Source organism: Nerophis lumbriciformis, linkage group LG15 (genome assembly GCF_033978685.3).
Source record: "Nerophis lumbriciformis linkage group LG15, RoL_Nlum_v2.1, whole genome shotgun sequence".
Lineage (NCBI taxonomy): Eukaryota > Metazoa > Chordata > Actinopteri > Syngnathiformes > Syngnathidae > Nerophis > Nerophis lumbriciformis.
The window spans coordinates 46,104,473-46,127,254 of NC_084562.2; the positions used below are offsets into that span (position 1 = coordinate 46,104,473).

Genomic DNA, 22,782 nt, shown 5'->3' on the forward strand with positions numbered 1-22,782 from the left:
ATACATTATAAACAAAGAGGGGTAGCTAACATAGCAAACAAACTAACATTTGCAAAGTAAATTGTAAAAGTGACATAATGTAGTCAAGATTGAACAGAAACTACGACAAAAGCTTATAGGAGATAAGGAGAGTGTATGCATATTTATTCACTGTATCTTCCTCTTCCTCCACCCTCCACAGTGTTTTTTTTATCCTAAATGTATTTTCCCCTTTTTTAGCGGTCTGGCAGAGGAATTTTACACATCCGCAGTGCAGTGCACGGTGAACGTGTGTGCGTTTTTGTGCCACGTTCATGCGGTTTGTGTTTTTTTGTGTGCATGTTTGCTTTGGTTATAGTGGGTGGTTTGCGCCCTGTGTGTTTGTGTTGAATTCTATGAAAGTGTGTATTTGAAGTGGTGGCCAGCCAGTATAATCATATGGCCACATCCCCCCACCTTGCCACATGCATATTTCATGGCACTGGCCATTTATGTTACGAGCAGGACTATTCCTTGGCAGTGGGTGTTTGTGGAATGGGAATATTCAACATAATAATATTGAGTTATCAATTAATTCTGGTAAAAGATCTATGGATAAACAGCTAATACTTTTGTGCTGCTGCTTTGATTGAAGCTACTTGTCTTACTGTAAAAACAATCTGTGTTGGACTCGTATGTTTAACATCGAAACCTGAGAATTACATTTACATAGGCTTGTGTGCTTCCAGTAAGGCACATGAATATTGCATATGTAACAAAGGACATAGCTTTGTCCAGACTGGTAGCTATGCTTGGATTTTTTTTTGTGTCTGAGCATGAGTGTTGGACTCTAATGTGCTTGTCCTAATTATGTCATGGCTCTGCAATAGGAATGACTGATATGGCCTAAAATCTATATTGCGATATACTGCAGCCTCTTGCAAAAACTATATCACAATATATTATTTGGCAAATAATTAATACTATTCATTTGACTCCAGACGTATTCAGTAACATATTGCGTAATTTCCAGTAGTAATATTTTGTTAAAACTATTATTAATGTACTTGCTAATTTACTGTTAATATTTGTTTACTTTCTGTTTACTTTCTTCTGTTAAAATAAACTAACTACTACACCTGGGACGACATTCGATAAGTTAATTAATCAAACCATAAATGAAAATTAACTCGATAACTTCGCTTCACGGTGGGAGAGGGGTTAGTGCATCTGCCTCACAATACGAAGGTCCTGAGTAGTCTTGGGTTCAATCCCGGGCTCGGGATCTTTCTGTGTGGAGTTTGCATGTTCTCCCCGTGACTGCGTGGGTTCCCTCCGGGTACTCCGGCTTCCTCCCACCTCCAAAGACATGCACCTGGGGATAAGTTGATTGGCAACACTAAATTGGCCCTAGTGTGTGGATGTGAGTGTGAATGTTGTCTGTCTATCTGTGTTGGCCCTGCGATGAGGTGGCGACTTGTCCAGGGTGTACCCCGCCTTCTGCCCGATTGTAGCTGAGATAGGCTCCAGCGCCCCCCGCGACCCCAAAGAGAATAAGCGGTAGAAAATGGATGGATGGAACTTCGCCAGCCTCGATAATCACCATTTGCATGTGTGTTTACGGGCTGCAAGAGCTGTCATTCTTTGCATCAGTTTCAGCAACTGTGGGTGTTGTACTACCTGCACATAGACTGTAATAATGATAGCTGCTGTAATACTCCCGACAGTTAGTATCACCATACTAAATTAGAAAGATTAAAAAACCAATCATTGATAACCACACTTTGATAAAAGTATGGACCGACTAAGTGTTAGCTTGAATGCTAACATGAAAAAAAGAGCGTTAACGTCTTTCCCCTTTAAAAAACATCATACCCCAATCTAAACTTGGATGAACACATTACTGTCTACACAACTAATATACAGTAGTCACATTGAGCTGTGCTGTCTTTACACAAGGTGATCAATCTATGCTCGATAGTTTCGAGTTGAAACACAGTCAGTATGTGTCCATGCACTAAATTAGTTCGATTTCTCAAAGTCGGATAAACACACCTGGATTATGCGATTGGAAACCGGATCTCTTGAGGGGGTCTGTGCAGCTGATGAGGACCCTTCGTATTGTGCATGCGCCAGTCTCATCGTGCGGGATACAACCCGGAAGCAGATTCAATAAAATGTTGCAACAAGAATGGGTTTATTTAACCTGACTCTCGCCAGATCCTTGTGGTTCGCTGAGCTCCACACAAGGATCTGGAACTTCTCAATAGGAGATGTATTTCAGAAGGCGGGGCCTTGTGAAAATAATCATTGTATGTGATTGGATAAAGCACTTGTCCGTTATCTTGAATGACGTGCTACTTCAACCACTCACATCACAATCAACGCGTGACGCTGATGAGAGCGACGCTGGGAAATCCAAAACAGAACAGCCGACATATTGGTTAACGACAAAGCGAAAAGTTAGAGAACTTTTACTGAAACAACGCAGCAATGTCAGTGGACGATCAATGTCGCAATAGCAAAATCAATGTCAGCACGCGACTCCTCGCTGCGTGCCGCCATTGTTGTTTGAATCAAACAGTCGCTTCGGCACTACGTCACATCTATGAAATCCCGCCCGGCGATCCTGATTGGTTCATTAATTTTTGCTATCTTGAAGGAGTTTGCAATGCCCTCAAGCCCAGATCCTTGCTCAGTGAACTGCAAGGATCTGGCGAGAGTCAGGTTAGGGTTTATAGCTTTACAAATTAAAAGAACAGAACATTTTGAAGTGCATCGATGGTATTTAAAAAGGTAGCTAAAGACATGTAAAATGCTGGCTTAGTTTGGACTCCCGAACAAAATACGAATGAGATGAAAGATAATAAAGCAGGTATATTAAAGGCAAATAATAAAGCATACAGAAACCTCTTCACGCTGCATTTGTGCCCTCCAAACTGATTAGCAATAACTCAGTATTCCACACAACTGGCAAGATAGTCCAGAATATAGCAAACTTCCTCTGGAACAGTATCAACCGTGGCACGAACAGTCTTTTCCTTTGGGTGTAAAACTCCTTCCATCAATCCACAGAACCTTATGAATGAACTCTGAGACATTCAAAAGTTTTGTTTGAATGATTTTCGTCTGAAAATTCCTTAGAAAAAATTCTTCCACCGGTCTTTCTTTGCATCCGACCTGCATCCGTCAGATACATTTTTGGTTGTAGCGTCCTGTAGCACAATCCAAGAACATTTCTTGATACTGTCTGCTATTTAACATCAGCATAGCCATTAGAAACGTAATATTTGTAATCTGTGCCAATATTACAGCGGACATCACTTAAAACAAGTTGTAAGGATCCGCAGATGGCTAGTGTGACGTCATAGGTCAACCGGAAAAGAAATTAACCACGCTAAAATGAAATAAATGCCCCACAGTGTACGGGGAGGCACAAGGTGATGACCAATAGCCACATTAGAAAAAGTGCATGGACACTTGGACTTCAAACGTAGGTGTGAAAACACAAAAAAAACTGTTTGAAAAATCTGACTAATTTAGTGCATGGAAACAGTGTTTCAAACAGGAAGTGAACTTGCGTGAGGTCACATCAACTGGAAGTGAAGCGAAATGATCACCAGATTTGCATTTATTAAAAAAAAGTACAACTTTTACACATCACTACTAACTACTTATTCCAATATGTTTCATTAGTTTTGGGCGATACTACAAATTTGAGTACTGAGTCAATACCAAGTAGCTACAGCGGAAAAATAAACCTTACCAATGTTCATACTTCAAATTATTATTTGGAATGAATAATAGTTTTTTTTTCTCAAAACTGTGCAGCCCTAATAAACCATATACTGATTAGGGCTGCTACTAACGACTATTTTGATAGTCGACTAGTCATTGAATATTTTTACGATTAGTGGACTAATCGAATTATGAAGCATAAACCTATTCATTGGCTGTAATTTAGCCATTTGCTTTTAAATTCAGCTTAAGATATTTTTGGCATGTGCTAAAAACAAAATGACTAATTAATTTATAAATATGTATTATGACTGAAACTGTGCTGCTCATTAGGCTGTCAGAAGAACCAAAATAATTATCAAACTTTCATCCATTTAAAAACAAGGACAGGCCCAGTGCTAAATATAATTATTTTATGAAAACAAAGGACAGTAAAAATAGCATCAATAACAACAAACACCAGAACTATCTAACTTCCTCAAAAAGAAACAAGCATCTTGTCATGATGTGTTTAAAAAGCTGCGCACAGGTATATTATTGATTATTTATTAACTCCTGGAATTTCTAGCAATCTAATAAACTTGATTAATTTAGAAAGTTGTAGCTATCTAATAGATTGTATATTTATTATTTTATAATATCAGCGCCATGGTGCCTATTGTTTGTGTGAGTGATTGAGTTTAGTTATTGTGCCTTTCTTCTTTGTACTGCAAATTGACCGTTTCACACCTGAAGTTCCTGACAAATAAAAAAAGTACTAGTGGACTTTAGCTAAAATGATAGTTAAATCTATTGTTCACATAACTTCATCTTACACTTGTTAGCTAACTAGCAAGATAACAAGCTGACTATCTTACCGTGTTAAGATCGCATTCTCCAGATGTCCGACATCATGCTTCTGCTTTAAATGTTCCTGTATCACATTTATGTACTGCCATAAAAAACAAGGTCCACTTTGCATAAGGTAATCATGTTTTTAATTAAATTATAGAGTGAAATGTTCACCACATTTTACATGTTTTAATCTGCAATGTTTTTGTGAGTCGCCATGCTGACCTATCGGAAAAACACGAGTGATGACGTAACCGACCATTGTCGACAAAACGTTACACCCTTAATACTGATAGTATACTTGGTATCGTTACTGTTGACATTTGTATTGAATCGTCCGTCCCTGTTTACATTCAATATCTCTAACTTAGCGGTTAGTTATGTGTTTTTGTATCCTCCTATGGTGTGTAGTGAAGCATGTTTAGCTATTCATCGTCCTCTGGTACTCCAGTGCTAATGACAATAGTAAGAAATGCAGTGTATTTGCCACCATGGGGGCGAGGATTAGTGATTTAGAAGCTGCACTGTAGAGGGACATTAGCCGCGAGCTCGCTAGTGAGGACGCTACATTACATTGAGGACGCCTTCATTCGCTTGTCGCTGGGAAATTTGCAGGACATAGCTAGAATGTGTCATCAACTTAAATTAGTTATGCATTAGTATTAAAAATTCTACAGGCGGCCAAATGTAAGTCAATCGTGCAACCCTACTTATTATTTTGTTCTAATGAATGCACATCATCAACATTGACATTTTGATATCAACTTATGTGCATAAAAAAACTAAAAATAAAAACTTTCAGCTGTTCACCACACCAATCTTGGCATCCACATACCACAGCTCTCATGTGCGCCCTATTGTAGTAATCGTGCTGAAACAAAGTTGACGTATTTAAATTTCCGGATGTTGATGTATTTAAAGTTCGGGGCACTCCATGCAGTTAAATTTTTATTAGTTACACTCGTCAAACGATTAATCAAAGCAACAGAATTTAAATTGAAGCTTTTTACTAATTGATTTGATCAAATACATGTTTTTTTCATTCATTGTTCAATATACTGCATTTCTGTGTTTACTTTTCAAAAGCCTATAAGACACAATTGTCACTATTTCAACAAATAAAACATATTTTCCCAACAAATCTTCATTTTATCCAGCATAACACTGTTGACTCCATCGAGTCAAATCCCTATATTGATTAACTGATACTTTCAGCTTTCATTTAAATTCAAAGTCAATGGAATACCAACAAAAAGCCACCAAAATTACGCTGTCCCTTTTAAAATCTTCCAGAAAATAATGTGAGGGTCTCGAACCATATCAAATCATATTGTTGGCCAAATATTTGATATGTATTTTATCGTGAGCTAAGTATCGTGTATCGTATTGTGAGATGAGTGTATCGTTACAGCCTTAGCTCTGGGTGTATTTCTTTATAAAATAACTGATTAGTATTTTCTCTTGAACTGTAATCTATAAAGAAACGGCCATCCAAGTTGCCCGCACTTTCATTTAAAAACAGGAGATTTTGTTTAGGTATTTTTTTTCAAGTCTGAATAGCTGATATTTAACTGAGGTCGCACAAAAGCCTGAAGCTGTAATGTGTATAATTTTGAATGTCAATTAAATGCAAAGACCAGGGTACAAAGGAATTTTAAACAGCCCCCCCAGACATTGTCTGACCAATACTCAAGTATATTGCTTTAGTATTTTGTGACTAAATTTGATGTTCTTCAGAAACAATAAAATAGACATTGGCTTAGTATAACTTTACACACACCGAATCGTCTGATTTTTTGGATGTAGATAACACAAAATATTGTGAAAGTCATCTTTTGAGACCGCACTTTGACAGTTGCCACAGCCAATGCTTTTTTTTTAGCACTCAATGTTGTACAAGCAAAAGTAGTCTACAGTCCAGTGCAATCATTTTCTTTTTCTATTGTTAATTTGTAAGATGTGGGCTTACTTATCTTACTTCGCTCTGAACCCCCTCATCTGGCCAAGTCTAGGCAACATGTTTTTCTTGTGATACCGTAGTTTCGAAGTGCTTCGGTGATCAGCAAACTCTTTGGTGCTCAATTTGCAGACATTCATTATCTTCTTTGTATGGAAGGCAGTTTTTTAAAAATGTGTTTAAATGAAATAAATAAGCATTGGTTGTAGGGGTGCTTTAAAAAATCCATCCACATCCAAATCGCAATTTTTCTTTATACCGATCGTTAAGCGAGTGATAATTTTCGATAATCCAAATGCCGTCGGTGATTACAGGTACCATTTAACCTAAAATCCAATGTCGCCGTAGTCCGGTTGCAGACTTGTCCGGCTCAAACACTTGCCGGGCAAACAAGCACTCAAGCAGCACACAAAGCAGACTCAGTCGGACTGTCTTGAGGAAATGTTGCAATTTTCCATGCCGGAAAAAAGTATTTCTGATTTTAAAAAAACACCCGAATGTACAGTTAGGCTCCACTTTTCAAAATGCGCTAGCTCATTGCTGGATGGATGCCTATGATTAGCATTAGCAACACCTCCTACTTTGGTAATGAAAACTACAACTAAGACACAATCAAACAGCTGGTGTGTAATAAGTACGATACTTACATATTTTTTTAGGGCACAACAGAATTCTAGATTCACCTTAATGGAAAAGACTAGTCCCTGACGAGGCAACACAATACTGCCATTTAACGTCTTGGGATTGCAACTGCATGCTAAGATAAAAATACTTGTAAATAAGACAGTATAGTTACGATTATCAGCTTACTGATAAAAAAAAATATTATTCCACCAATTAACATATATTAACTTATAAACACACATAAATACAGATAATTGATATTATTGAGTGTCATATCGATTTAAATGTGAAAGGTACCCATCCCTATCTGACTATACAAAATACTTAAAATAAAATAGAAAATACATAATTTTTTGGATTATTGTTTACTCATCTTATAAAAAGATCAAAGTTGATTTGTCCCACTTACAGCAGGGGTTCCCAATCTCTTTTGCACCATGGACCGGTTTAATGTATTTTCACGGACCGCCCTTTCACATGTGGCAGATAAATACAGCAAAAATAAGTACATGCAAAATAAAAATCACCACAATGCTTTTTTGTTTTGGCAAAAAAGCTCTCCAAAGACTTTTGTTTTTTACTCATTTTTGCTAGCTTGTGGGCTTATGTTTTGGCAACGTATCTGATGCGTTATACTTGATACGTCATCGTTGAGGAAAACAGCATTGATATGTAATAAAACTAGATATACTTGCCACTAGTTCCAATGGATTGCTATGGCTTTTTATGGATTTCTATTACTATTTTAAGAGTAATGTATTCATATTTTATGCAACATTTCATAGATACAGTTATGTATGTTTTTTTTGGTCTAATTTTCCATGCGTAAACACATGTGTTAATGCTAACGACTTGTGCAATAGGGTTAGGTGCAATAATAGCAGCCCTTTAACTTACTAGGCCAAGGGAGTTGTGTATTTTCTTCATTCAGCACACTTATGACATATGTAACAATTCAGCCCACTTGCACATTAGCACTATAGCACTTTTCCACTTTAACTACTATGGTGACTTTATTCTTGATCTATTATGAGCTGAGGTCATGCAGCAACCTACTGTTTTCTATGGGTCTCTATTTTATTTTATTTGAATTATTATATCTGAGTCTGTGTATTTTATTATACTGTTTATGTCTAATGTTGGGGCTGTCTAACTTAACATCTTATAGACTTTGTTTTATATACCATCAACCTGCTGGGGACTACCGATGGAATTTACCCTTTGACTACAATCTGCCAAATGTACATTTTATATATTCATTATTAGTTGTATCTTTGTTACACAGGACAAATGCACATTACAGTATAACCTTAATTGGTTCTTGAACTTAGTTCGTAAACCAACAAGTTTGTATAGTGAAGCAGAGTTCCCATAAGAATCAATGTAAACATGAATAATTGGTTCTAGCTTTGAACAAGAGTCCCTATTTTAGTAAAAACAAAACTGCATACTCTCTCTCTCTCTCTCTCTCTCTCTCTCTCTCTCTCTCTCTCTCTCTCTCTCTCTCTCTCTCTCTCTCTCTCTCTCTCTCTCTCTCTCTCTCTCTCTCTCTCTCTCTCTCTCTCTCTCTCTCTCTCTCTCTCTCTCTCTCTCTCTCTCTCTCTCTCTCTCTCTCTCTCTCTCTCTCTCTCTCTCTCTCTCTCTATATATATATATATATATATATATATATATATATATATATATATATATATATATATATATCTCCATCCATCCATCCATTTTCTACCGCTTATTCCCTTTGGGGTCGCGGGGGGCGCTGGAGCCTATCTCAGCTACAATCGGGCGGAAGGCGGGGTACACCCTGGACAAGTCGCCACCTCATCGCAGGGCCAACACAGATAGACAGACAACATTCACACTCACATCCACACAGTAGGGCCAATTTAGTGTTGCCAATCAACTTATTCCCAGGTGCATGTCTTTGGAGGTGGGAGGAAGCCGGAGTACCCGGAGGGAACCCACGCAGTCACGGGGAGAACATGCAAACTCCACACAGAAAGATCCCGAGGCCGGGATTGAACCCAAGACTACTCAGGACCTTCGTATTGTGAGGCAGATGCACTAACCCCTCTTCCACCGTGAAGCCCCAGTCCATAGTGGATCTAGTTAATAGTGTGAGAGTCCAGTCCATAGTGGATCTAACATAAATATATATATATATATATATATATATATATATATATATATATATATATATATATATATATATATATATATATTAGGGGTGTAACGGTACGTGTATTTGTATTGAACCGTTTCGGTACGGGGGGTTCGGTTCGGAGGTGTACCGAACGAGTTTCCACACGAACATATTAAGCTAAGCTAAAGTCTTAACAAGCTGTTACGCTTCCTTCTGCCTGTCTCTGTCAGAACTCTACACAGCACCCAGCATTGTCCCACCCACACAACCATCTGATTTTTTTTTACATACATTGCGGTAACAGCCAATCAGCGGTGCGTATTCAGAGCGGTTTACAGCCAATCAGCAGTGCGTATTCAGAGCACATGTAGTCAGTGCTTAGCGTTTAGCAGGTAAGCATCAGGCAGCGGACTCTCCCCAAATTATAATAAACACCTCCCAGTCAACTACTAGTAACATCACTATAAGCCCGTTGACGTTCTAGAAACACAAAAGGCAGTTCAGCTCGCTCGCAGTCCTGGCTTGAGGTGAAGGCTAATTCGCTTTTAGCGTAACGTTAGCTCATTTTGCGGTGTGTGTGTGTGTGTGTGTGTTACAGACAGCCAAGCCCTGTCTGTCTGTTATTTCACTTTACCTTTTTCTGTGTTGATTGAGCTGTGTTGAAGCAGCAAAAAAGGACATTAGGTGAAATGAAGAGTTTCTGTCTTTGATAGTTGATATAATAATGTAACTGTATCATTAAGCCTACATGAACTCCATGGTGTTCAGGGATGAATAGTCTCTCCTATTGCTATTGTACTATTTTTTCTGCTATTGTTACATGAATCATTAGTAATGGAACAGCCTAGTTTTGAATGGCAGGGTCCCTGCTATCACATGTTGATATAAATATAACATTTACATAATAAAAATCAACTACATGCTTCCCAAATGCTGTAATAAATTAAGCATGATGAGTTGACTTGAAACTGTTTAATGTTGCACTTTTCATATGTAGAAGAAAAGTTTTGTCATTTTATTTAATCTGAGCAACAACTTGAGGTAGTTTAATGTTGATTAACGTGGGCAGAATTATTATAGTGTTCCTAATGTTAAAAGGATAAAGCCATTGTTTACAAATTTGGTAAATAAATAACCAAAAAAATTTATATTTTGTTGTTTTCTTACTGTACCGAAAATTAACCGAACCATGACCTCTAAACCGAGGTACGTACCGAACCGAAATTTTTGTGTATCGTTACACCCCTAATATATATATATATTAGGGGTGTAACGATACACACACACAAAAAAAAAATATATATATATATATGTATACACACACACACTATATTGCCAAAATTATTTGGCTACCTGCCTTGACTCACATATGAACTTGAAGTGCCATTCCTAACCCATTGGGTTCAATATGATGTGGGTCCACCTTTTGCAGCTATTACATCTTCAACTCTTCTGGGAAGGCTGTCCACAAGGTTGCAGAGTGTGGTCATAGGAATTTTTGACCATTCTTCCAAAAGCGCATTGCTGAGGTCACACACTGATGTTGGTCGAGAAGGCCTGCCTCTCAGTCTCCGTTCTAATTCATCCCAAATGTGTTCTATCGGGTTCGGGTCAGGACTCTGTGCAAGCCAGTTAAGTTCATCCACACCAGACTCTGTCATCCATGACTTTATGGACCTTGCTTTGTGCACTGGTGCACAGTCATGTTGGAAGAGGAAGGGGCCCGCTCCAAACTGTTCCCACAAGGTTGGGAGCATGGAATTGTCCAACATGTTTTGGTATCCTGGAGCATTCAAAGTTCCTTTCACTGGAACTAAGGGTCCAAGCCCAACTCCTGAAAAACAACCCCACACCATAATTCCTCCTCCACCAAATTTCCACACTCTGCACACTGCAGTCCGAAATGTACCATTCTCCTGGCAACCTCCAAACCCAGACTCGTCCATCAGATTGCCAGATGGAAAAGCGTGATTCATTACTCCAGAGAACGCGCCTCCACTGCTCTAGAGTCCAGTGGCGACGTGCTTTACACCACTGCATCCGACGCTTTGCATTGGACTTGGTGATGTATGGCTTAGATACAGCTGCCTGGCCATGAAAATCCATTCCATGAAGCTCTCTGCGTACTGTACGTGGACTTATTGGAAGGTCACATGAAGTTTGGAGCTCTGTATCAACTGACGGTGCAGAGTGTGTGTGTGTGTGTGTGTGTGTGTGTGGTGAGCCATGAGCGATCCTTCATCGCCCAGTGTCCCGGTAGTGCCTTCTCCTTCGCTGTAATAAAGGTCCGCTTGGCATCTTTTTAGGTCTCATCACAATTACAGACTTGCTGCGGAACAAAGCCCCCTTCGCTGATAAAATCCTCGAACTGAAGCCAGAGGCTAATGAGCTAAAACCTTTGCTCAAAGCGGTTGTCTTGCAACCTGAAGCTATAGAGCAAGACTGTGAGAGTTTAGACAGATCTAAAACATTTCTGATCAAACAAAGTGATCTCTAAGACAGGGTGACACAGGTCTGACCAGCGCAAGATATGACAATTGTGGAAATAAACCAGTCAGAAGTGCTGCTTGCCGTCAAAGCTTTTGAAAATGGCCATGCCCATGTGTTCAGGATTTAAACAGGATGTGACGTAGAGGGCCCCGCATCTTCAAAATGGCCGTTTTTGCTTGTACATGAAGTGATGTCATCAAAATGGCAGCCTTTGATGGCTTCAAGCGACATGAAAAACGAATGAATGAATGAATGAATTGTTTGCATTGTTTGAGCGGGGGGGTGTATACTGTAGCGTCCCGGAAGAGTTAGTGCTGCAAGGGGTTCTGGGTATTTGTTCTGTTGTGTTTATGTTGTGTTACGGTGCGGATGTTCTCCCGAAATGTGTTTGTCATTTTTGTTTGGTGTGGGTTCACAGTGTGGCGCATATTTGTAACAGTGTTACAGTTGTTTATATGGCCACCCTCAGTGTGACCTGTATGGCTGTTGACTAAGTATGTATGGCATTCACTTGTGTGTGTGAAAAGCTGTAGATATTATGTAATTGGGCCGGCACGCAAAGGCAGTGCCTTTAAGGTTTATTGGCGCTCTGTTCTTCTCCCTATGTCCATGTACCACTACGTACAGCGGCCTTTTAAAAAGTCATACATTTTACCTTTTTAAAACCGATACCGATAATTTCCGATATTACATTTTAAAGCATTTATCGGCCGATAATATCGGCAGTCCGATATTATTGGACATCTCTAATATTAATGTTATGTTATTGTTAATGGGACCACTGACTTACAGTATGATGACATTTTTGCTAAAAAGATCCTTGATAGATTGTGATTCACTTATTGACCTTGCAGGTGACAACATGGAATAGAGTTCAAACCTTTCATTTGTATTCTTATTCTCCGTATTCTTGTGTTCCACAGCAAATGGTGATGAGCCTACGTGTATCGGAGCTACAGGTGCTGCTGGGTTACGCTGGGCGCAACAAACACGGACGTAAACACGAGCTGCTAACCAAGGCGTTACATCTGCTAAAAGTCGGCTGCAGCGCCGCCGTGCATATGAAGATCAAAGAGCTGTACCGCCGACGTTTCCCTGCAAAAATGTTGTCTCCCTCTGAGCTCTCTCTGCCCGGACCGCATTACCCAGCCGCAGGGGTGGTTGGAGGAGGTGGAGCTGCGTTACCCGCCGGCTTGACGCAGCTGGCATACGAGGGTCATGCGGGCCACACTGGAGCCCCGTCACCTGCTACCTTAGTACCCCTCTCGCTACTTGGCCCCGGGAAACACGAACTGACCGGTTTGACGCACCATCTGTCCGCCACCGGCCCGCTGCACCCTGTTCATCCGGATGTGAAGCTCCAGAGGTTGCCATTTTATGACATGTTTGATGAACTCATCAAACCAACAAGTCTAGGTAAGAACTTGTATGAGTGTTCTTCATAAAGGGGTGGTCATTAATCCCATTTTGTGGGCCGAAATGAAATATTCATATTTTTTTTATTTGTAATAGGATGTTCTTACCTCATTTGTCATTTCTTTAAGTCAAGATTTTTTCTTACTTTTTACTGACTCCTACCTAGTACAGTCACTGTTTGGCTTGTTCATCTTTTTGTTCATTGCCGTATTCATGCAGACATAGGTTTTATATGATTTATCTGTAGAGTGAAAAAAACCAGAAGTTAAATAAAAGTTAGCAGGAAGATTTAAGAAGATATTGATCATTAGAATGTTGATGACTAGTCCACTATAGTTTAGATAAGTGTAATTGCAGTCTCGGCGACATCTGTCATTGTGTTGACTGCTCAGTCACATAGTACCTAATCTACAGTTAGCATAACATTTTACTGCTTTGGCACGATAATCTATAACAAAATTATGGAAATATCTAAATTATCCTTCATTAGCATTTTAATCGAGTAAGAGACTATCTTGTGATTAATTTTCCTGCCAATGCATGTCCAAACACATTGGGCACAGCTGTGTCTTTAGCTCATTTCTCATTCTCTCGTATATTTTTTTTATTAAAAGTGTTCTACCCTTTCCTCTTCTATTCAATCTTCACTGTCTCTCCACAGCCGGCATCTACTTTGCATGCAGACATTTGCATATAAAGCGAGGGCATTGCACAGGCACACAACTATAACCGCAGAAAACACCTTTTCTTATATTTGAGTGTAAATTTCCTTCGGACATTGTGTTCTAAAACACACTGATAACATGTCTGCACATATGGTTCCTTCCAAACTCAGACGTACTTTCATATAAATAATACATTGTTCCGTTCTGTCAGAGAACCAGTCAGATAATGAAAAGCAGAAGAAGAAAGTAGGCTGAAGATTAAAATGCTTCTTAAATAATCAAGAAGAGAAGCATTTGGAACACTTTTTTCCTTCTCTCATGCTGATATCTTAAGTATGTTATAATTTGCATACCTCTCAAATCAATGGTTTGTTGTTTATATAGCATCCTTTCAATTGTTTATGTATCTTTTTTTCTCACTTTTATTTTCACCAAATTCCTTTTGCCCCTTTGTTTCATATGAAATCTGAATATTAATGACAAATAGAAGCATGCATTCTAAAAAAGCGCCATTGGTTACTGAGTGCCCTTTGTATCATTAAGAGCTGCTATTCATTAACACTAAACTTTTTTTTTTATCATTATAATGCAGCATTCAGCAATTTTGACTGTATTCAATAAAATGCAGAACTGTATAAATGCTACCAAATTTGCTACTGAATTGTATCATTTAAAAAAAAAAAAGGAAGGTGATGTACAAACAGTCTCACCTTATTTTGGGGGAACAGAATAAAACAGAATACATTTTCTCCATAATAAATAATAACAAATCCAATTAATCAGTTCTGAACACCCAAAATAGTAACACAAACCAGATTTTATAAATAAAAATTTGACATGCAGAAAACAAAGTGAAATACATGTAAATTACAAACAAAATGATCAATTTCCGCTTTATTACAGACTTAGGCAAGAGAGCCAAGAGGATGCCACGTTTGTAGTGGGAGTTTGTTCTTGAATTCAATAGTATTTTTTACCATTATCAATGTTCTTGCACTTGAAACTTTCTTTTGCCCCAAGTTGGGTTATTTTGCAATCAATCAATCAATAAAGTCCTTTATTGTCATTGTCATAATAACACTTGAGTCATACATGTCAACGACAATTTGCAGTCGTCCTCAATAAAAAAGGTGCAGATACTGAGTCACCAACGCTTGGGATTCTTTTTTTGTCACCAACGCTTGGGATTCTATTACGCGAAATGATACGCTTGTTAGGTCTAATGTTTAATATTTAGCCGTACAATAACCAAAACGGTATACAAAAACCAGGGCAACATTTTTGCAAAGATTTTCAGAGAAAACGGAATCATATGAAAAGTGAGGTCTACAAGGTGGCGCCACTAATAATCCTATTGTAGGGGTGTAACGGTACACAAAAATTTCGGTTCGGTACATACCTCGGTTTAGAGGTCACGGTTCGGTTAATTTTCGGTGAGTAAGAAAACAACAAAATATACATTTTTTTGGTTATTTATTTACCAAATTTGTAAACAATGGCTTTATCCTTTTAACATTGGGGACACTATAATAATTCTGCCCACGTTAATCAACAGTAAACTGCCTCAAGTTGTTACTCAGATTAAATAAAATGACAAAACTTTTCTTCTACATATAAAAAGTGCAACATAAAACAGTTTCAAGTCAACTCATCATGCTTAATTTATTACAGCATTTGGGAAGCCTGTAGTTGATTTATTATGTAAATGTTATATTTGTATCAACATGTGATAGCAGGGACCCTGCAATTCAAAACTAGGCTGCTGCATTACTAATGATTAATGTAACTATAGCTGAAAAAATGGTACAATAGCAATAGGAGACACTATTCATCCCTGAACACCATGGAGTTCATGTAGGCTTAATGATACAGTTACATTATTATATCAACTATCAGAGACAGAAACTCTTCATTTAACATAATGTCTTTTTTTGCTGCTTAAACACAGCTCAATCAACACAGAAAAAGGTAAAGTGAAATAACAGACAGACATTGCTTTGCTGTCCGTAACACACACACACACACACACACACACACACACACACACACACACACACACACACACACACACACACACACACACACACACACGCACACACACACCGCAAAAATGAGCTAACGTTACGCTAAAAGCGAATTAGCATTCACCTCAAGCCAGGACTGCGAGCGGGCTGAACTGCCTTTTATATTTCTAGAAGGTCAACGGGCTCATAGTGATGTTACTAGTAGTTGACTGGGAGGTGTTTATTATAATTTGGGGAGAGTCTGCTGCCTGATGCTTACCTGTTAAACGCTAAGTACTGACTACATGCGCTCTGAATAGCACTGCTGATTGGCTGTTACCGCTCTGTTTGTTACCAATCAGATGGTTGTGTGTGTGGGACAATGCTGGGGGCTGGGTAGAGTACTGACAGAAACAGAGGCAGAAGGAAGCGGAGGCGGCTACTTAATATGTTCGTGTGGAAACTCGTTCGGTACACCTCCGAACCGAACCCCCCGTACCGAAACGGTTCAATACAAATACACATACCGTTACACCCCTATCCTATTGTACTAAATATTCTAAATAAGTGTTTGCCTACTATTACATTTGCATTACATGCCTTTTAATTTATTGTACTATAGTGCAAGGCCCTAAAAGAGTGCACTTTGTATAGTTGTTAATGGTACATTCTGTTGTATTGTTTTTTTATTTATGTTTTTTCCCCCTCTAAAAAGCATGTAAGTAATGTAATAATAATGCACAGTATTTATTGACCTTGGAGAGCAGCTGTATTTTCTTCCAACTCCTTCTTTGTCACACACACCACCAGCAGCTTTTATATATATTCATGTTTGCTGTTTTGATATTAGTTTAACATTCTTGGCTGGTGTGAGAACCCTCTGGTTTCAGTATATACTAGGGTTAAAGGTATATGGGTACTAATAAAGTGTATGTATGTATATATATATATATATATATATATATATATATATATATATATATATATATGCTTTGCAGCCCCTGCCTCGAAATAAAATCATGTTTGCCTTGGTGCCCTTCCAACGTGCCTTGGTGCCCTAAAATATGAGCGCTCCTTTAAGGCAACACTTGCCTTGACCTTAAAAAGTTAAAATTCGAGGCTTGTAAATGTATCATAATATTTTTTGTTAAAATAAAGCCAATAAAATTACAATTTGGTACCGATTACGGTATATTGGTATCGGGACAACCCTAGTACAGACTAGCAGTGATACGCGCCAACTGCCTCAACAAGTCTGCTTCACGCTCGGTCATGTTTTTGATGATTTCTTATTTTGATTTAATGAAAATCATCCACTTCTTCTTCTCAGCACTGTCATTCACACTCTCTTTCTTCTGTCCCGTTGTTGGAAAACTACATTATGTCGATGTCTAGCTATAAGCTAATGCCAGCAAGCAAAACCAGATGTTTTGGGGGGATTTTACTAGGTTGGACTGTGGCACTGTAAGTTAACTCTTATCTCAAAACACTCTTAAGTTGAGGTACATAAACAAATGTAAAAATATAGAAAATAATAATAATTTAAAAAAAGCAGCCGCACTCCTCACATTTGTCTGTTGTAATTCATTACAGTCGTGTTATAATTATGGTAGGCGCAATACTTTGAACAACTATGACAATTTAGATTAATTTATGGGATTACATCATAATGCGTGAAAGCTAAATAGCAGATGACACTTTAAAAATAAATGGCTTCAAATATTCTCAGGAGATTGCAGCCTTGATTTATTTTATATTTTTGGATCCTCTGTTGCCTCTTTTGATTGCTAAATTAGAAACCGGTTTGATTTTAAAATACAGACAAGAGATTCAACTGATTTAGCACCGTAGCAAGAATAACGTGCTGTTCTAAAAGAATCATACTGTTTTGAAGCCAGTAAGCCACGTTAAAGTGTCGTCGTGGGCAGTCTTGTCTTGCAGGCCTTGAGCTTGAAAAACGTGTGGTGATACATGCTAAATGACATTGACCCATATAGAACTTTTATAAGTTTTTTTCTGTATCATTGTTTTAGTTGGATCATCAGTTGTATTGTCAAAGTAAATACATGATTACAGTTTCAAAATGACATTTACGACAACATCGCTTTCTTTGTGGGCGTTTTGGCTCTCATCCGAGTGTGATTGTGTTGTTATCATGAGCCCAAGCAAATAACAATTCTATTCCTTGAGGATAATTATTTGGTATCATTAAGTACAATCTTGCATGTGTTCAAACTGTAAAAGAACATATGGATGTGCTGAATAAATCCTACTATAATATCTTTTTCGCTTGTCTTGGTAATGAGCAACTTCACAAAAAAGATTGCCAATTAGAAAAGCACTTGGAGAGTGCAGACCTTCACCAGGCCATGAGTCCCTAGAGTAAAAATCCTTTAAAAAAATCCTGAATCCAGACGGTGATCCGGATCATCCCTAAAACAATTTTTCTGATCCCATTTCTGACGTTTTCATGGAAATTTTATTAAATGCCGTCCGTAACTCTCCGAGCTATGTTGCTAACTAACTAACTAACTAACAAACCGCAGTGAATCGAAGGATAAATTTAATTGCCAAGACTTATTCTTTGTCTGTTGTTTCCAAACAGACTACAAGAGAGTTCTCTCTAGGCTTGTTTTGATACTGGTACTAACAAAGTGACAAGGTACCCAACAAATTAAAACATGTATTTTAGTCTTTTTTTTTTTTTTTTTTCATGCAAATGCAACGTTGCTAGTAATATGAGTCGAGGTGCACGGTGAGTGAACCAATACAGAGAATATACAAGCGTAACGAAAGCGGGATTGAAAGAATGAAAAAAGCGGCAACTTGTACTTGTGTGTACGAAGCGCAGTAAGGAAGTATTTTGGCTGCATCGCAAACAGGAAAGGTGAAGCTCGAGAAGCGGCGCAATCATCCACACCTGCACAACAAGTTTAAAGACTGACAGTCAAATACATTGTTGTAATAGTCCCTGTCATATTTATAGTGATACTGGTTACACAATAATTCTAAGACCTGCCAGTGGTACTTTCAAGGTGTATATGAATGCAGAAATGGGGATGGGTACAAAATTCTGTACTTTTTTTTGCTCTTAACAGAAATTTGTTGGTACTGCCAGGTAGCAATTTACGTAAAATCAAACATCAATATTTTGATACCTTTTTTGCACATTATGTCATGTCTGGCTTAAAATTCAAACACTTGGCAGGCAAGCAAGCGTTCAAGCAACATTCAGAGAGGACTCAGTCGGACTGCCTCAATGTAACGTTACAATTTTCCATGCCGACAAAGCCAAGTATGCCTGGTAGGACACACTCAAACATAAAGTAAGGCATGAGTGAGTACACTTTTCAAAATGCGCTAGCGCGATGCTAATTTACACACAGATTTGCCATAGACTTGTTATTGATTAGCATTAGCGATATGAAGATTTCAACACCTCAAAATTTGGTAATGAAAACTACAACTAAAAAGCACGTTACAATCAAACAGCTGGTGTGTAATAAGTACAATACTTACAGTACAAACACGATAAAATACTTCGTCAACTTAATTCAACTTAATCCCTGAGTGGGCAACACATCGTAGCCTATACACTACTGTTCTCTAACATCTTGGAATTGCAACTACATACAAAGTCTACTATGTAATACTTGCAAATGAGATTCACAAGTGTAAGAATTCAAGATATAACTGCACAGTTATTGTTATCAACTGCTGAATAAAAGAACAGAGATTTTATTAATAAACACATTAACATTTATTAACACATGACACACTGACAGCTTGGTCCTCCCTAGTTCAGAAATCCCATTTGCGTCCCTGTTGTCCACAGACAGACATGCACAGTAGTTGCAGCATTGAGCTGGTTGGCCCATTGTCAATCATTAGTGTATTAACTGTGTCAAAATAGCCCTGTAAACTAATGCAAGGGAATGGACATAGTTTCATAAGTTTGTGGTTAGTAGTGCATTTTTACTTGGAAAAAGAGAAGTCCAGTAATTTGAATATAATTTCATTTTAATTATAGTGTTCTAAAATTGATTGAGTGCAATAAGAAAATGCTATTGCTGTACTAAATTTAGTGTTATTAGATTTTTATGTTAATAATGTAGGGCTGGGCGATATGGATCAAAACTAATACAGTGTTTTTAGGCCAAATTGCGATACACGATATATCGGTATTTTAAACAAAACCTTCAAAGTGTTAAGTTTAAACTGAACACCACATGCATGTTACTACCAGTGTTTTGAAAATATCTTTAAAAAAGTAATTAATTATAATTACTTGTTACTTAACCATAAAAGTAATTCAATTCCGAATGGAATTACTCTTTAATAAATGTAATTCGTTACTAGGGAAAGTAATTAATTTGTTACTTAAAAAAAAGCAACTTATGTCATATAAAGTTGAGAGAAGTGTGTGCACCTTTAAAAGGCGGTGTCTGTTGCCAAGTGACATGTGATGTCAGCGAGGGTTTCAGCTGAGCTGTATTTGTTAGCTTTAGCAGTTAGCAGAGGCAGTTTGTAGACTCTGACGGCTGCTCTGTTGAATCTTTTCACCGTATTATGTTACCTCTGGTTAATAAAGAGATTGAATGTGCTTCAATGGCTGTCATATGTTATTGTCCAAAAACGGGGTATTGTTTGGATTGAAAGCTTTTCACTTCAATCATTGGTTTGTTGTTCATTAATCCCATGACACGTAGTAGCATTGTGTATGTGTGCGTGAAATGTTGCCTCCTTCTATATGATATCAAGTTCATTTTAGCGTGGTGCTGTTTGTTGCTTTTATTAGTAAAAAAATACATTTCCTGCATTGAACTTGCTTTGCCGCTAACGCTGTCCTGTTGACATAAAACCATGTCAAAAGTATTGAGCCACGTTAATCATGCATATGGCTAACGCTCTAATCTGGTATGGACCAGCAATATCGGACTGTTTAAAGAATCGTATATGTGTGAATGCTTTCACGCCATTAAAACAAAGCATCATGAAGGCCCGCGGCGGGTGTTGACGCAATGCGATATCTGCCAAGTGCTCTAAATGTCAAAGTGAAAAAATTAATTGAAGCGCGGGTAAATGGCGGAAGTAACTGTCAAAGGCAGCATCAAAATATATTATATATCGGTATGGCGGTATTTTCTTAAATACATGATTTTCTAAAATATACTGATATAACTCGTAATACCGGTATACTGCACAGCTCTAAAATAAAGCCAATAATGATATTTGTTTTGTCTTTATTTCCAAAAGTACCAAAATACTGTACATATTGACCAAAATATTGGTATCGGGACAACAATAGTTCACTATTTGCATCAGTGTCAGCACTTGGGTGTGTGTGTTACTTTGTTCTTTACCGGAATGAGAAAATGGAAGGATGGATAGAAATCCATCCATCCATCCATCCATTTACGACACATCCACAATCTTTGTCTCTCTGGGTGAACACACAAAATGCACGTAAAGAGAGCCTCGCTAGACGGTAGTGAGAAGTACAGCGACGTAACAACAATTTGAAGGAAAAAAGATGATTGCAAAGCCAAATGTGTCTGATGTGCAAATCCAGTATTTTGGCTTTAAACGAGTGAGCAAGATGAGCCAATCAACACGGAATGAGCCAGTATGCTTAATTTGTTGGAAAGTGATAGCAACAAAAACAACAAATGCAAACACCCCTCCCAGTTTTTCCATCTGGGGGAAAAAACTACACTTTAAGATTTAATGAAGTGCAATTTTTGCTATAATAGATTGAGAGTCAATTTTATTTGTATTGTTTGTTTACTCATTTACAGGTAGGATTATATTAACCAAGTTACAGTAGTAACAATACACTAATGAAAATTCCAAGTTTATTGAATTTAAAAAGAACACTTATATAGACTTAGACTTTAACTTTAATGATCCACAGGGAAAATTGTTATACACAGTAGCTCAGTTACAAAGGATAGAAAGGCATAATGCACAAAAGGGCACAAAAAAGGGTGAAAAAAATAGGTAAAAAGTAGACCAAATGTAAACCATAATATAACATATATATACTGTATGTATGTATGTATATATATATATATATATATATATATATATATATATATATATATATATATATATATATATATATATATATATATATATATACTGTATGTATGTATGTATATATATATATATATATATATATATATATATATATATATATATATATATATATATATATATATATATATATATATATACACAGGTAAAAGCCAGTAAATTAGAATATTTAGAAAAACTTGATTTATTTCAGTAATTGCATTCAAAAGGTGTAACATGTACATTATATTTATTCATTGCACACAGACTGATGCATTCAAATGTTTATTTCATTTAATTTTGATGATTTGAAGTGGCAACAAATGAAAATCCAAAATTCCGTGTGTCACAAAATTAGAATATTACTTAAGGCTAATACAAAAAAGGGATTTTTAGAAATGTTGGCCAACTGAAAAGTATGAAAAAGAAAAATATGAGCATGTATAATACTCAATACTTGGTTGGAGCTCCTTTTGCCTCAATTACTGCGTTAATGCGGCGTGGCATGGAGTCGATGAGTTTCTGGCACTGCTCAGGTGTTATGAGAGCCCAGGTTGCTCTGATAGTGGGCTTCAACTCTTCTGCGTTTTTGGGTCTGGCATTCTGCATCTTCCTTTTCACAATACCCCACAGATTTTCTATGGGGCTAAGGTCAGGGGAGTTGGCGGGCCAATTTAGAACAGAAATACCATGGTCCGTAAACCAGGCACGGGTAGATTTTGCGCTGTGTGCAGGCGCCAAGTCCTGTTGGAACTTGAAATCTCCATCTCCATAGAGCAGGTCAGCAGCAGGAAGCATGAAGTGCTCTAAAACTTGCTGGTAGACGGCTGCGTTGACCCTGGATCTCAGGAAACAGAGTGGACCGACACCAGCAGATGACAT

The 22,782-nt window shown here is 37.7% G+C and overlaps 1 protein-coding gene across 1 annotated transcript in view; it reads left to right on the forward strand.

The window, feature by feature from the left end:
- LOC133616153 (E3 SUMO-protein ligase PIAS1-like) overlaps positions 1–22,782 on the forward strand; it is a 99,841-nt gene that overhangs the window by 42,588 nt on the left and 34,471 nt on the right. The window contains exon 2 of the mRNA XM_061975283.1: positions 12,665–13,157. Within this exon, the coding sequence (XP_061831267.1) occupies positions 12,665–13,157 (493 nt within the window). The remainder of the gene's footprint in view (positions 1–12,664; positions 13,158–22,782) is intronic.